The 15,672-nt window shown below is 40.7% G+C and overlaps 1 protein-coding gene across 2 annotated transcripts; it reads right to left on the bottom strand.

Annotated features, from left to right (window-relative positions):
- Nucleotides 1-752: 752 nt before the first annotated feature.
- Nucleotides 753-3,942, bottom strand: NPBWR1 (neuropeptides B and W receptor 1). Of its 2 annotated transcripts, XM_046925304.1 has the most exons (3): nucleotides 3,749-3,942; nucleotides 3,535-3,644; nucleotides 753-2,830 (listed from the first exon to the last, which is right to left on the bottom strand). In XM_046925304.1, the coding sequence occupies exon 3, from the start codon at nucleotides 2,787-2,789 to the stop codon at nucleotides 1,794-1,796; it is 996 nt and encodes a 331-aa protein (XP_046781260.1). In that variant the 5' UTR covers nucleotides 2,790-2,830; nucleotides 3,535-3,644; nucleotides 3,749-3,942; the 3' UTR covers nucleotides 753-1,793.
- Between the last annotated feature and the right edge of the window lie 11,730 nt (nucleotides 3,943-15,672).

Raw genomic sequence — 15,672 nt, 5'->3', positions numbered from 1 at the left:
CTGAGATACACAGACCTGCACAGCAAGTGGTCGACCAAAGGCATCATTATGAGTTACAAGCACAGCTGAAACAACAGACAGTTGTGGAAAAGATAATTACCTTTCTTACCAGGCAGCAAGATGAAGCCAGGGACAGCAGTTCCTGCAGCATGCTTCTGTACGTTCGTTTTCAACACTTTCTGGACTTGCTCTGTCAAAGGACAGTTTCTGTGCCTGGTGGAATTCAATCACGTGCTCCCCACTGGCTTCAGTGAAGTTGAGTTAGACACAATTGTTCCCCAAAGTAATCCGTCCATTTCCATTACAGCTGGAATGGGTGTTGAAATTAGCACTGGCTGCTTCACAGAAGATTAGTGATTCATAAGAGGAAATGATTTAATCATCAACACAGTCAAATGACATTATAATATATATCAGAGTTTGTAAAATTGCTGCAATCTGAAAGTAAAATTCTTGGTTGGGGTCTTTTTGGAAGGGTGTGATAAAAAACATTTCACACGTCTATAGCAGAGCAATAGGCTGCAGCAGTGGGAAGGGACCTGCTGCCAAGGACTCTCAGAAGGCATCTGAAAATCTGAGCATGAGCCAACACGGATCCTTATGGACCTCCTGAAACCCATCCTCCTTTCCCAAGTAAGTGAAAATGCAATTCTTTAACTGCATTTCTCTGCCTCTCTGTACTCATAGGTAGAAGTACAAGGACGACCATTAAGATGAGAAGATGCTAAGAGATTGCAACTATTTTCACAGTATTTCATATTTTTATTCAGTTTTCCTTGAAGGGCTAACATAGGACAAAAGAGAAAAAAGCCTCTTCACTCAATGTGTAGACGTGTGAATGCTAGTGAAATTTCCACTGATCCTTTCTTCCCTCCTCCTTACTGTTAGAAGTAATCTAAGATGTACTCATTTAGCATTTGTAGGGAAGAAGTCAGAATCTTCCCCACACTACAGTAGGGCCAATTTGTATTAAAAGTATCTTCATTTTATAGGACCAAAGTAAAATTACGTGCAAAAAGGTGATTGTCCATAAATATATGATCAATTCTGGAGAAAAAAAAAAAGAAAAAGCTGAAAATACAGCTGTGAACTACCCTATTTTCCACAGGGAGTTCTAAACCCACATCTAGCTATTTTATTGGTCAGTGATGGATTGCTCATTCCTAATGCCAGGCCAAAGTCATTCTTGTCTGTTCTCATGGGTTTGTGTTACATTCTCTCATTTTCCTATGAAGTGAAATAATCTCAGTGTCTTGTTTTTTTTTTTTTTTCCCTTGGTTTATTCCCTACCCAGTGCCTTGGTTTATTGTTTATTCTTTGGAGCTGTGTCTTTTTCAGTGCTGGTAACTTTGTGAGAGTTTTGGTAAGCAGGCAAGGAGGACATGAAGGAGGCTGAGGAATCATTAATCAAGACATTTAACAACACACCTTTATTTGGCTTTCTAAATCTCCAGTGACAGTCATGTGTCTTAAGCTCACAAGGCAATAAATTTTAAAAGGAAAAGGGATCTGCTGCAGCTGTGTGAGCTACCACGTTAGGACAGAAAGCGCATTAGAGAGAAGGGGAAAAACAAACGCTAGGCAAAGAAACAGAAAGCAATGCTGAGGAAATAGGTGCTAGAAAGTTGAGAATGACCCATCTGTCCCCAGTTTGTATTTTGGTCAGTGAGACAGTCTGAAGCACTGTGGACCACCACAGGGAGGCTGGAGCAAAAGCACTCTCTGGGCTCGAGACCCTCAGGAAGAGCAGACAACAGTGAGAAGGACACACAAGATGGAGTATCGTGTTGGCTCTATGAGGTGGTTCTGCAGTCCATCAGTTTGCGAAAGCTCCTCCGGAAACTGTCATCCAGAAAGGCGTACAAGAAAGGGTTGAAACAGCTGTTGGCATAACTCAGACTAGTGATGAAGTAGGAAATCCCAACAATCTGAGGAGTTTGTGGGATGTCTGTGGTGAGGGCGACCACTGTGCTAAGGTGATAGGGTGTCCAGCAGAGCAGACACACAGCCAGGATGATAACCACCATCAGTGTCACTTTTTTTTTTGCTTTATCCAGGGCTTTTGCATTGCTATGAAGATGCACACGTCTCAATCTGCACAACATGATGGTATAGAGGATGCAGATGGTGGACACTGGGATAGCAAAGCCTAAGATAAGGGTGTAGATCCGACTGCCTTTCCACCACACGCTTTCAGGATGAGGGAACACGAAAACACACTGGGAGCGCCCCTGCTCCTTGTGTACCTTAGCAAAGACAGTGAAAGGCAGGATGATGACTGTGACGAAGGACCAGATGCAGAGGCTTACAATCTTGGCAGCTCGGTAGGTGCGGTAAGACATCTTCCTGGACTTGGTGGTGGCCGCTACAACAAGGTAGCGGTCAACACTCATAACGGTGAGGAAGTAGATGCTGGAGAAAATGTTGTACTGGTCTATGGAGATGATGAGCTTGCACATGAACTCTCCAAATGGCCATTGTAGGAGCAGGTAGTCAGCAATGTTGATAGGCAGCACCAAGGTAAAAAGCTCATCAGCAATGGCTAAATTGAGGATGAAGATGTTGGTGACTGTCTTCATCTTCGGGGCTTTGAGGATTACATAGATGACAGCAGTGTTACCTGTCAGTCCCACAGCACAGATGATGGAATAGATGACAGGCATCGTGATGTAGGAGCTGGGGCTTGGTGGGGGAGTGGGAATACTCAGCTCCACATCTCCTCTCCTTGTACAGTCTGTGTGCCCAGCCACACATGACGAATTGGGCTCAGGGAGAGAAGTATTTTCCATGGTCACAGCAGAGGGACCAGACCTGCTGGTGGCAAGAAGGGCTTGGAAGAAGGAGAGAAAGACAAGGAACCTGGTTATTCTCAAGCTTGCTTCCTCCAAAGTGTTCAACCACTGATGTCTTCCCTTCTGCTCCCATGTGTGTCCCACCAGAGATGTCATGCTGGGAGCAAGGGGACATCATTGAGGGCTCAGCTGCTGGCAGAAGGTTCCACCATCCTGTTGCACCAGAAGCAGTCCCTTCTGACTGCCCTTGACCTCTGCTCAAGCTAACTGAATAGGTTGCCCAAGGAGGTTGTGGATGCCTCGTCCCTGGATGCATTCAAGGTCAGGCTGGATGTGGCTCTGGGCAGCCTGGTCTAGTGGTTGGCAACCCTGCCCATGGCAGGGGGGTTGAAACTAGATAATCTTTGAGGTCCTTTTCAACCCAGGGCATTCTATGATTCTAAGATTCTAACGGGTTGCGGGTGAAGAAGGCAGTGCTGAGTTCTGCACAACCTTAAGGTGATCCCTTGCAGGGTTTCTCCAGTCCCTCTCTGAAGTTCCCTTCACTCACAGGTTCAGTGTGACTCCCCCAGGCAGAGAGACTCTCTCTGCTAGCCCCCGGGCTAGGGGCCAGGCTAGCAGGATGTGACAAGGTTGCTGAAGTTTAGTGTTGGAAAGGGGTGTTATATCTGCAGTCTTGTTCCGTCCTCGAAAATAATCCTCCCCACCCGCTCCCCTGAAAGCAGAGGAAGAGAAAGCTCACCTCTCCCCGGCGGCTGTGGGCAGGAGGCAGAGGCAGCCCCGTGTGCACCGATGTCGTTTCTTGGCCAGATCCTAAGCACAGCCGGGAATTAAACGCTTGTCCATCTCGATCTAGGAACAACGGACAGGCAGCGGTAACCGCGGAGAGGAGCGTGCAAAATTCAGGAGCTGGAGCTTTCCCAGGGGAAATAGAAAAGGAGTTTGGGGGCAGTTACCTCAAGTCGCATCTCCTCCCGACGGCGGCGGATCGCAGCGCAGGGAAGGTGGGAGAAATCCGAGCTCTAGATGGCATCTGTCTGTGGTGCGGGGTCTGGGAGCGCCGCATCCCCCCGCGCGGTCCCGGGGTGTCCGCGGCTGCGCTCCCTCGGGCGGTGCTGCGCCCGTCACCCCGATCCCACGGGTGCGGAGTGAAGCGGGATGCACTGACGGGAGCTCTTATACCTTCGCACTTTCCCACTGTCATGCTGAGATAACGGCAGACTTGCATGGACCCCCGCGGGAGGCAATCTTTTTTAGAGGGTAATTCAGAGCTCTTGATTACCTTGTTTTCCCAGAAAGAACACGGAGTATTTATCTATCTGGCTTCAGCTTTATCTGTTTTGCTGCTTAAAAGAGATTGAATTTCGTGGGCTCGTGGTACATCTGATAAAATTTTACATCTCTTACACCAGAAGTGAAAACCGTGCCTTTTGTGGTGCGACCAGCAGTACTGACTACATATGCGAAGCTAATATTGTAGTTCATGCTTTCTTTTGTCAAATAGTTTGGCAAAATTCTTCAGTATCTCTGAGCTAACACCACAGAGTGAGAGAAAAACACAGCTCTGACTGTCCCATGCCCTGATACTCAGTTACTTAGATCATTGGGATTTCACAAATATGTGAATTCAGGCAAATGAATCAATCAGTAAATGAATTTAAAAAATATAACCACAGAAAATTATTTATCATTTATTATATACCGCCTGTGGCTCCAAAACAAATGACACACTGCAGTACAGGCTACACTGTATGTTCTGTGACTCTTGACTTCCTTAACAGAAACAGAAAGCTGTTCACATACTTATGAGCTCCCATGAGAGTGACATCAAATCGAGGTTGCAGGTCTGCCATGATGCTTTGATCCCCTTTCTGCATACTTAGTATTTCAACAATACAAAAAAGAAAGCATTACCTTTGCACCTTTCTGTCATAACTGCATTGTTAAATACTGGATGCAAACAAAACTCCAGGTGATCACCTTTTCTTTTGGTCTCTGATTTGGTCTAGAGGGAGACGTCCCTGCCTATAGCAGAGGGTTGGAACTAGATGATCTTAATGGTCCCTTCCAACCCAAACCATTCTATGACTCTATGATTTTATGATTTACAGTGATTTAGTGATGAGATCCTTCTTCACCTTTTTATTTACCCATGTTACCCAACAACAAAATACGAATTTAATCATGGTTAAACTGATGTAAGTATATTTTTCCACTGTTTTCACATATGTTTCTCAGAAGCTTTGTGATCCTATTTTGTTGTTTCAGAATTGTTTTACCTCCTCAGAGACTGAAATAGGAATTCTTACCGAAATCTAGCAAAACCATTATTGATATTTCAGATTTGTTTTAAGATTAGCCATGGCAAACAGGAGACAAATGCTGAGCAACATGGTACAGAACTAATGCAGGGTCTGTGATTCACTCACTGTTGCTCTTGACAGGCAGAAACTTTTCTTTATGGAGATGTTGTTGGAGGATCTCAGCCACAGTGGGTGCTTATTGCAGTAACATAATAGATAACCTAAATAAATAAAATATGTCCTTCTGCTCTTTGAAAGGGTAGATAACAGCAGGACAGGGGCAAATGGTTTTAAGTTGAAGGAGGGAAGATTTAGGTTGGTTGGCAGGGGGATGTTCTTTACTATGAGAGTGGTGAGGTGCTGGAACGGGCTGCCCAGAGAGTCTGTGAATGCTCTGTCCCTGGAGGTGTTCAAGGCCAGGTTGGATGGGGCCCTGGGCAGCCTGGTCTAATATTAAATGGGGAGGTTGGTGGCCCTGCCTGTAGCTGGGGGGCTGGAGCTTCATGATCCTTGAGGTCCCTTCCTACCCAGGCCATTCCATGATTCTGTGCTCATGGTGGCTGGGGAACATCCCTGATGACTACAGAAGGCATGTCTTACTCATCTGCAGAAAAAGCAAGGAAGACAGTCCGGGGAGCTACAGATTGGTTACTCTCACATCAATCCTAAAAGGCATTTCCAGGAATATGAAGAACAAGAAAGTGTTTTGGTGCACCTGTTGATTCTGTCGTGAGAAGGCATTTCTCACTCAAAATCAGAGAAGACTGTGGGTTATGAGAGAATGGTGGCTGTCATTTAACTGTATCACAAAGCCTTCAGCACAGCCTCCTGCAAGCACAAGGTGTACTCAAGGAGTAGCAGTCAGCAATTCAATATTTAATTGGTGATTGGTTATTAGTAGCAGTTGTCAGGGATCAGTTTCAACTGAGGTTGAAACTATTTGGTATGTCTGGGGGCCTGTATGCTGGGATGACGTACAATATCAGAAAGTTAATGGGTGATAACAAATTGGGGTGTCAAATCTGGGAGGTATCTTCCTGCACAAGAGGTATAGGTAACACCCAGTGAAGTATAGTTTGGGCACTGCCTCACTAGGAAGTTTTTCAGAAAACAATATGAAGCAGGTTGAATCAGTTATTCCCATTTCTTTGGCATTTTTTTGATACTGTGCTGTGTCCTGTTTTGAGATCCCAGATACAGACAAGAAAGACATTGACAAAGTGCAGCAAAATCCAGTGGAGTGTCAGTAAAATGGTTTGGAGGAACACACTACAGGTGGGGAGATATTAAGGGAAATGTATTTGTTCTGCCTAGAGAAGAGAAGTGTGAGTGGGGGAATCTATTTGCTGTCTCCAGACATATGAATGTGTTTTATGGAGAAAACAGTAAAAATCTTTCAAAGCTGAAAAAGAGTAGTGTGACAGCAGTTGCAAATTACATCAAGTTCTGACAGAATTATTCACTGTGAGAATTATTGACTTTCTGAATGCTTCTCCTTATCTGGAAGTACTCAGAACTCAATTGGACATGGCCCTGAACAACCTGATCTAGTTTTGAGGTTGACATTTGTTTGAACAGGGAATTAGGATAGATGATCTTCAGAAGTTCATCTAAACTAAATTATTTTGTGATTCTCTGGTTCCACCATATTCAAATAATATTTTAAGCCTTGAAAATCAGACACTGCCTAACAAATCACACAGTAATTAAAAAAAAAAAAAAAGAAGAAGAAATTTTTTAGAGGAAACTGGAAGTTTTTGATGCAGTTGAATAATTTAAAATGACCAAAAATGATAAACTGTATCACAACTCAGTAGAAATTTCCTTTGAGAGAGCACAGAATGCCTATTCAGTAATTAATGTCTAAACAAACCACTCAACAGTCTGAGAGGCAATGTTTACTACAGGGCTACATTCATGAAACGATCACTGATCACTGAATGAGCTTCGGCATACAATGCTATGCGTTTCTGAGATCTATACCCTGATGGAATTCTATGGTGGTTTATACAGTCTCAGCGTTTTCTTGTTTTGTGACTGGCCCCATTTTGTTGAAATAGGTTAGGTATGTAGGAGGGAAATCTTTAAGAATGAAGTAAAAAAAAAAGTTCCCTTAATGTTTTAAGTAAAGAAAAGTCTAATAATTTTTTATATTCTAACATGCTCTAGCTGAACTTATGGAGCACAGAGACTGAACAAGCAATGCATCAAAAAACTTATTTAATGTCCTAGAAAATGTATTGCACATTCATTTCTGTCCCACATACAAAACCTACCAAGGTTATTTCTGTATTTACTAGCAATTTTTATTATATATATCTTAATATTTAATACTATATCTTAATCTTAATATATTAAAAATTCATTTAGATTCATTTAGAACCACAATCATCTTCCCATTTTGCTTTAGGAGTTTGTCATCAATACAAAAGTTGTATTAATATAAGTCAGCAAGATATGACTAGGGGTACTAAATATTTATATTCCTGCTTACTCTACAGGCCTATTACATGTTAAAATTAACTAAACTGTAAAAATCTACTTTGTTCACACACTGGTACCATACAAGTCTTTCCGTGTTCATTTTTATTGGGAAATAACTGTGGAGACCAAATATGATGAATATAAACCATCATTCATAGAGTAATTAGAAGAGTGTGCACTTCTAGCATGCAATGAAACAGAACAATCTAAAGGATTACAGTAGAGGACAGCTAGTAATGCCTCCAATTTCATAACGTTGGCCCATGACATAAAGGGTGGATGGTGGTGGTAAGATAGTAGAGTTTAAACCTTCCCACCAATGTTCCATTAAATTTTGCTGCCACTTGACAGATGGCAGCAGACTGGCACTCTGACAGTATGATGCCTGACATGGAAGTGTGACGTTAAATTCCTCCGTGTGGAAAAAAATGGCACTCACTGACATTCATCAGCTCTGGCTGAACATTTATGAGGACCAGACAGTGGATGTGGGCACAGCAATGAGGTAGGTGGTGCATTTTAGCAGTGGCGACAGTGGCATGAAAGACAAGCCATGTTCCAGATGGCCACAAAGATTTTGGAGTACTGCAAGCAGGATCTTGTTCATCACTGGTGAAAGTGTGTAGCTAATGGTGGTGACTATGTTGAAAAATAGTGTTTTGTAGCTGAGCATTTACTCTGTCAAAACATACTTGTAGCAGAACTGCTAAGTCATGGCTTAGAACAGTGACTGAACACCTGGCAGGGCCAACCCAGGGGAGCTCAGGTGCATGCAATGAACCTGAGTGAGCAGAAGGGGTGAATCCTGGCTCCACCTCTTCCCAGACCTCATTTAAATGTTGGCAGGGGGGTGGTTAGGGTATCTAGCTAGAGATCCCTGCTAACCTGAGACCTTGGGAAGGTAAATAGTTTCTTTCCTTTTCCTTTTTCCATGCCTGTGGTTATTGCATTTGAGCAAATCCTCACTTACTGTAGCCCAGTACCTTGCTGCTCTGCTGTCATTGTAGTGCTTTCCATTGCATTACAGTGCTATTGTACTATTTGTGTCTGTTGTGGTTTTCCATGGAAATAGTAGGATGCATTTGGAGAGACCTATGTTTAATTTCATTTCTATAATATTTAATTATATTCATAAGCTATTTTTCATTCTCTTATAGTTTGATTTTTCTATAGAATCTCAGTGCACGTAGCTGTGCCACCTCTATTTGTTTTCAAGTTCAAAATTTTGAGTGGTTTGAGACTGCAACAGAGGTCACAAATGCTAGGGTAAATGGGTGGCCTTGTGTGTGAGAAAAATCATTATTTGCATAATTCATGGAAACATTACTACTTGAATTTGATTGTTATTCCACAACAGAGAAGTTGCGTGGACAGTGTGTTTTTTTTGAATGCTACACTGACAAGCAGAGCTGCTGTCAGACATTAATAGAATCATGGAATTCTTACAGTTGTAAAACACTATTAAGATCATCTACATCATCCTATCACGCCATGTCTGTTAAACCACATGCGTATGTTGCAGATCAGAGCTGTTTGCTGTCTGCTAGGAAGGTACGTATTCTTATTTCTACATCACTTATTTGTCAATCCAGCCAGTTATTTTTCAGGTTTTTCTTTACTAATCTCTGTGATTTGATGTTCATGGATGATCTAAAAACTTTTCTATGTAATACAGGGAAGAGTGAAAGATAGAAACAAGAAAGGTAAAACAAAACTGCCTTTTAAGTCCAAGTTCTTAATCTTTTTTTTCTTGTTTTGTTTCAGTGGTTTTTTGTTTTGTTTTATTTTAGGGCTGGTTGGGTTGCTATTAGCCTAGGGAAAGAGGAGCTAATCGTAACAATCAGTACTGGAGAGTTGACTGTGAAGACAGGAAGAAAAGATTATAGTAGTTCAGATAATTTATGGTTTATGTTAAAGGTGGCTTACAGTTGAGGGAACATTGTGTGAACTTAATGGCATGAGCTAGCTTTTTCTGTAGGATTGTTGATTATCATCTGAGGTGGCGAATACCCATTGGATTAGTCCACTGAATTATGCATATTATTCTGTGCTCTGTTATGTAGTTAAAGGTAAACTCAGGTTGAAATAGGGAAGTGAAGAAAACAAGAATTAATCCAGAGACTTTAATTTGAGCTCTTATTGATGACATCTATAAACTTAAACTCTGTACTTCTGTTCTTGTGTGGAAATGTCTAGGCCAGAGCAAATGTGTCAGTGGCTCAGCAGGTATAGTGAGCACCTTACTCTCAGCTGAAAGTGAAAATAAATGGGCAGTGTTAAGAATAACCCAATAAGCCCCGTAAATTAAGACTAGGATTTGTAAGTCTAGTCTAATAGTCAGAGCAGGTCCTCAGGAAGACATTAAAACCTGTAGACCAAATCTGTTTCTTGGTCAATGAAGTGTGACCCCATTATGGCTGGTGGAGCTATGCCTGCTGACAATTGTAGTGCCAGCTAGTCATTAGAAATGTTAACATCATGTTTTCATGCTCTGAGATAACACTAATTTATAATCATTATCTGTGCATACAGAACATCTCTAGCTGTGCTTTCTTATGAATACTTTAAATGGCTCATGCTGTCCAAGTTGAGGGCTAAAGAGAAGTCAGGTGTCTTTCTTTGAGCATAATTACTTCTTTGTGAAACTTAAATATCATTATCAGCTGACCTAGACAAGTAGTAGACAAATAAATAATTTAATGAATTACCATAGACTGCAGATCTTGTATTTCTTCCATTCAATTAGTTTGTGTCTGAATTTCAGAATGTATCCCTTCCTCCTGCTGTCCAAAGTAATGAGAAAGATCTCTCCCGCTGGTAACTGAGTCAGTCTTGAAGAACTTCAGGGATCTGAAGTGGGAAGGAAAAAGCCACATAAGGCATTCCTGCAAAGAGAAGTTAGGTCAGTGCAGAAGATAGTTCAGTGGTGGAGCTAGGGTGCAGCTTTTGAAATAATAAAGCATATTCATTTTCTGCCTTTGAGACTTACTATAAAGTATACTTTATGGTTTGGCAACTCAAGGAAGGGGAAGAATACAAAAATGTTGAAGTGTGAATATTTTTTCCCTCCTGTCTTGGAGGGAAGACAATGGATTAATAGATCTATCTATTATGTGCAGAGGAATAAACTTGTCTGAATACCAAGTGAAATGAAGATCAGCCTATCCTTTTAAAAAACATTCTGTGACGGCAAGTTCATGGTTTTCACAGGTAATTTGCTCAGTGCAGTCAATTTTTCTTTTTCTGGGGGGGGGGGGGGGGGGGGGTGGCTATGATTTTTGAATACATTGATTATTTTCCTGTCCCAAAGTGGATGTTGAAATCATCATTTTCTGCTGTGATGAGCTCTTCCATGTCTGAATACTGTAGTACTGTTTCCATAGACTTAGAAACCTAAGTTGTGCATCAGTAAATGAGGTCTATGTCAAACTTTCAGGTCATTGTGTTCTAGATCAGGGTCAGTAGGCTTCTACGCACTCAAAATTTGGAGAAGTAAAGAGTAGAATTAACTAGGGAATGTGGGAGGAGAGTAGGGAAACTGTTGTGAGGATGAATGGATAGTTTCTACATGGGTAGTTTACATTAACGAAGAAGAAATTAACCCATGTCCATCAGGTCCTTTTGGAGAGTTGTTAAATTGAAACATGAGTAATAGAAGAGAAGCAAAAAAAGTACTATCTGAGTAAGGAGGGAAAAATAATCCAGAAGTAATGCATGTGCGTGCGTAGTTCAGTTGTGCTCTTGTTTGCCTGCTTGTTTTGGTATTCTAAAATTCACAGAACTTCTAGGTATTTCTCACCATTCTTGGTCTTAGCTGTTGTGTGTACATGTGAATGGGAGCATTCTGCTTCATCAGCCTGGCAAAATCCTATCAGTGATTTTAAATTCATTGACTTTGATAGGTTCTCAGGAACATAATGGCTTAAACTAAATAGTGAACTTCTTGTTGTATTAAAGATTAGTCCCATAAATCCCTCAATGGCTTTGTTTTTACAAGAGAATTTGAAATACATTTAAGCAGGTTGTTAGGGAAAGATGATCCACTTGCAGGACCAAGTAAGCTATGAAACTACAGTAATTATAATTAGAAATTCATCTGCTGAAATATATTCAGAACTTTTGAAAGACTTAAGTGCTCTTCTGACTACCAAAACTCCAAGATGCTGACCTGTTTTTTTTTCTTACTTTCCTTATTACAACAACTAAACTGCAGAATTACTTTTGTCCAACGTGAAACTTAACTGATATGGTTCTGTTGTATTTTTATTTAAAATTTTCTGAGTAAACTAGAGGGTTTGGCTTGTTTTTAACAACAACAAAAAAAGTACTGCATCAGGGTTCACTGAAGGAAACTATAAAGAGTATCATGAATCAGTCAGGGGATTCAGACTGGATTATGACTGCTCCTGTCTGGGATTGCTTTGCTTGTGGAATCTGAGAATTATTTTTGGTCCCTTGAAGCTTAACTGTCTAGGGTGTCAGAATTTGTTCCTTAACTTTAGAAAAAATGATTATGACTCCATCACTATGGGGTTTTATTCCATGGTTGTAACATCCGCAGTGAAACTTTGAAAATTAACTTGCAAAATTCAGGAAGAAGAAAGGTGGGAAGGGAGACAAATATTTCAGTCCAAACTAGGTTTCAACACTTCTTAATATTTTTAACTTCCATATTCTTCTTACTTTCCCCTGCTGACTGAATTCTCATCCATATCTACCTGTGGAATAAACGAGGAAAGGTGCATGCACTGTGGAATTCACCTTGCTCTGTGAATAATTCAAGAGAAAAGGACTTGATGGCATCAGATGTGACATGAAATAGCATCTAATGCCGTAGTCCTGCGAGAAGAGATCTTGACTTGTTTCTCCAAAACATGACAAATGGACCCTGGGAGAACAGTCATTCTCCCTTCCCTTCACCAGTAAAAAACAGAACCAAAACATAGTGCATAATATAGACACTTTATCCTCCTTATCATGTGTTAGCCTTATAAAATTGCAGAACTTAGAGTAGTAGGGTCATAGAGAGCTCCACCCTGATTTAAAAAAAAAAAAACCCAATGCCTGCTTCAAAATTAGATCAGGTTGATTAGCACCTTGCCCTGTGTTTTGAATCTCTCAGGGATGAAGACTCCACAGCCTTGCTGGGCATCTGTTCCAGTGCTCAGTCACCTTCACCATGAATAACTCTTCGCTTATATCAAATTGAGATATTTTGTTACCTGTTCTATTTTTGCATCCCATTCTTCTGCCATGTACCTCTCAGAAGAGTCTTGTTCTGTTTTTAGGAAGGTAAAGGCAGCAATTATACTCTGAAACTTGTGTTAGGACTAAGCATGTGAATTTGATCAGTGTCTACCCCTTATGCTATGGATTAGAAAGGAGTGAGTTACTGAAGACAGTTTATCCAGGAGGCACATAGCAGCGTGACTGATCATAACACAAAGCTACAACTATTGCCATGTTGACATTTCTCTGGTCTTATCTTCTCCTCTTTCAAGATGACACAGGAGAACCACCTAGTCAGTTCAGTTGTGTCATGCCCAATAACCTTTGACTGCAATTCATCGTAAAATGGTTTTGGTTGGAAGGGACATCTAAGCTCATCTAGTTCCAACTGCCTTGCCATAGGCAGGAACACCTCCCTCTAGACCAGGCTGCTCAAAGCCCCATCCAGTCTGTGGCCTTGAGTCCTTCCTGGGAGGGGGCATTCACAGCCTCCCTGGGCAAGCTGTTCCAGTGTCTCATCACCACAGTAAATAATTTCTTCTTGATATCTAGTCTAAATCTACCCTCTTCCAGTTTAAAACAACTTCCCATAGTCATGTTGCTATCTGCCCTCATAGAAAGTCCTTCCCTAGCTTTCCTGTAGGCCCCCTTCAGATACTGGAAGGACACTATAAGGTCTCCTCAGAACCTTCTCTGAGTAGGAAGGGTTGTAATGAGCAAATCCTCCTCTTACTGGCAGTCTTGTGCAAGATCCAAAAAACTAGGTCAAATTTTTAGCTTTGCCATGTGAGATGTCATAGTCAATTTATACTCTTGGCATTTACTGTCTTCAGAATGGAAGCTCCATGGTTAAGCTGTCTGAACTTTAGAAACTCAAAATATTGCTGAGCTCCTTGAGATTTCTGTTCTCCAGCTACCACGTAGCAACCTTCCTTTTTGCTGACAAGAACAGTTGCATTGTTTTTGTTTTTTTCCCTTCTGTCAAACTTATCACATACAAGCTTGCTCTCTTAAATTTTCTTACTTGCTGTTGGTTTGGCTAGCTCACTACTAAAACTGCCAACTATATAATTATAGGACTGAATTAGGATAATTATGAAGTTTAAAAGATAATTATATTCTAAGATAAATTTTTTTTACTGAAATGTAGTAATAATCTGGTAATATTAGACCAAAAAGGCTGTAAACTTGTTAAAAAGAAGCATCAGCACTTGCAAAAGTGTAATTCATTAGCTGATAAAACACCACACTTTCTTCAATATATTCTATAAATTTATGTAGCATGCTGTTTATGTTGAATCATCTCATATCTTCCACAGACAGTGCCTTCAGTTTAGGTTTTCATATTTTATCATCTTTTTATTTTTGCTTTTATTCCAAGGTTGTCTGCATTAGCTGAGAGTGTGATTATGGTATATCTGAATGAATCTAGCAGTTCTGCTCCAGAGATTTCCTTAAGAAACTTTAGGGATAGTGGGGATAGGGCTGCAAGGTCTTCACCCAAAGCAGTTGCTGAGCAGTGAGTATTATGGATTTGCAGCACATGCAGCTGTGGGGAGAATGTCTTTGCCATTGTCTCTTTTGCTTCATGCCCTCAGTCTGATAAAGAGGAACTTTGACTAAGCAATAGGATGCACATCTCTAACAGTCAAGTAGATCAATCCTTATAATGTGGGAACAAAGAGTTAAAACAGATTACAATTAACTCCTCAGTGCTCTGATAACTAGTTTTCTGAAAATCTGGTGACCTCCCTCTCCACCGTACATCTATTTCACTGAGATCTCGGAATGTCTCAGTAAGCATATGCTTAATTGTTCCTATGTAATAAAGTATTTCTGTGACACTTCTGGTGATTTGAAATTTGAGAGTAAAGGGTCTAAAAAAATTTTTCCTTTAGACTCTTTTTTTTGTTTTGTTTTACACTGAACAGCAGTAAAAATGATTAAAACAGTAGTCATGGTGATGAGAGCTGCTTTCACAGGCTTATAACACTACTTGGTCATTGTCAAATAGAGTTTTCCACAGAGACAGACTATAAAGAGCTGCTTACTGTCGCATGACTCATAGCTATTAAAACCTCTAAGCTGGAGTTATATTTTAGCATACTTATAAGTGATATTTCTTAACATGTCAAGGTTTATTCACAAATGCAATTTACTCACTGGCCATTTAACACATGTACCCAGCTTCTACTTCTGTACCCTTATGCTTTATATCTGCCTGATGACAGAAACACTCTATTAGATAACTTTACTATGATTTAGCTGTGGGGAGGCAAAGGAGGTTGCCTGTTCTTGCTTGGTAACGTGACTAACAGAGCTAATCTCAAAATGCATTACCATTCCTTTTGCTTCGTCTCACTCTTCACTGAAAAAAAATCTAAAGGTCTGGGATTCAAAAATACCAATGCAAAAATCCTATTGACAGAAAATTAATACTGATTTTCATCAGCTTGATTTTTCTTTTCTTTTCTTTTTTTCTTTTTTTTTTTTTTTTCCCCCATTCAAATAAGTACGTCTCAGGATGATGTTTTGAATAAAGTGTTACCAGTACATTCTAAGAACAGATTTATTTCCTCTAACTTTTTGGAAAGGAATGGTAACTAGGTGGCCACCATTTAGGTGCATCAAATTCTTACATAGTGCTGCTCCACATCAGTCTTCCCTTTATAGTATAGATATGCTGTTTTTAGAGGTATCTGTTGCCTACCCTGAAGTCTGCAATACATGGGACCCTTCAGCTACAGAAGTGTGGAAGTGGGACTATGCTGAAGAAAACCAGGGCTCAACATCTGCATTGATCTGATTACACAGGCTTCAAAACAAGACAAGATAAATGCATATTTGCAAAACAAGATTATAAA

Source organism: Gallus gallus, chromosome 2, assembly GCF_016699485.2.
Source record: "Gallus gallus isolate bGalGal1 chromosome 2, bGalGal1.mat.broiler.GRCg7b, whole genome shotgun sequence".
NCBI lineage: Eukaryota > Metazoa > Chordata > Aves > Galliformes > Phasianidae > Gallus > Gallus gallus.
Note: the sequence above shows the minus strand (reverse complement) of the source record. Positions and strands in the feature narration are given on the sequence as shown.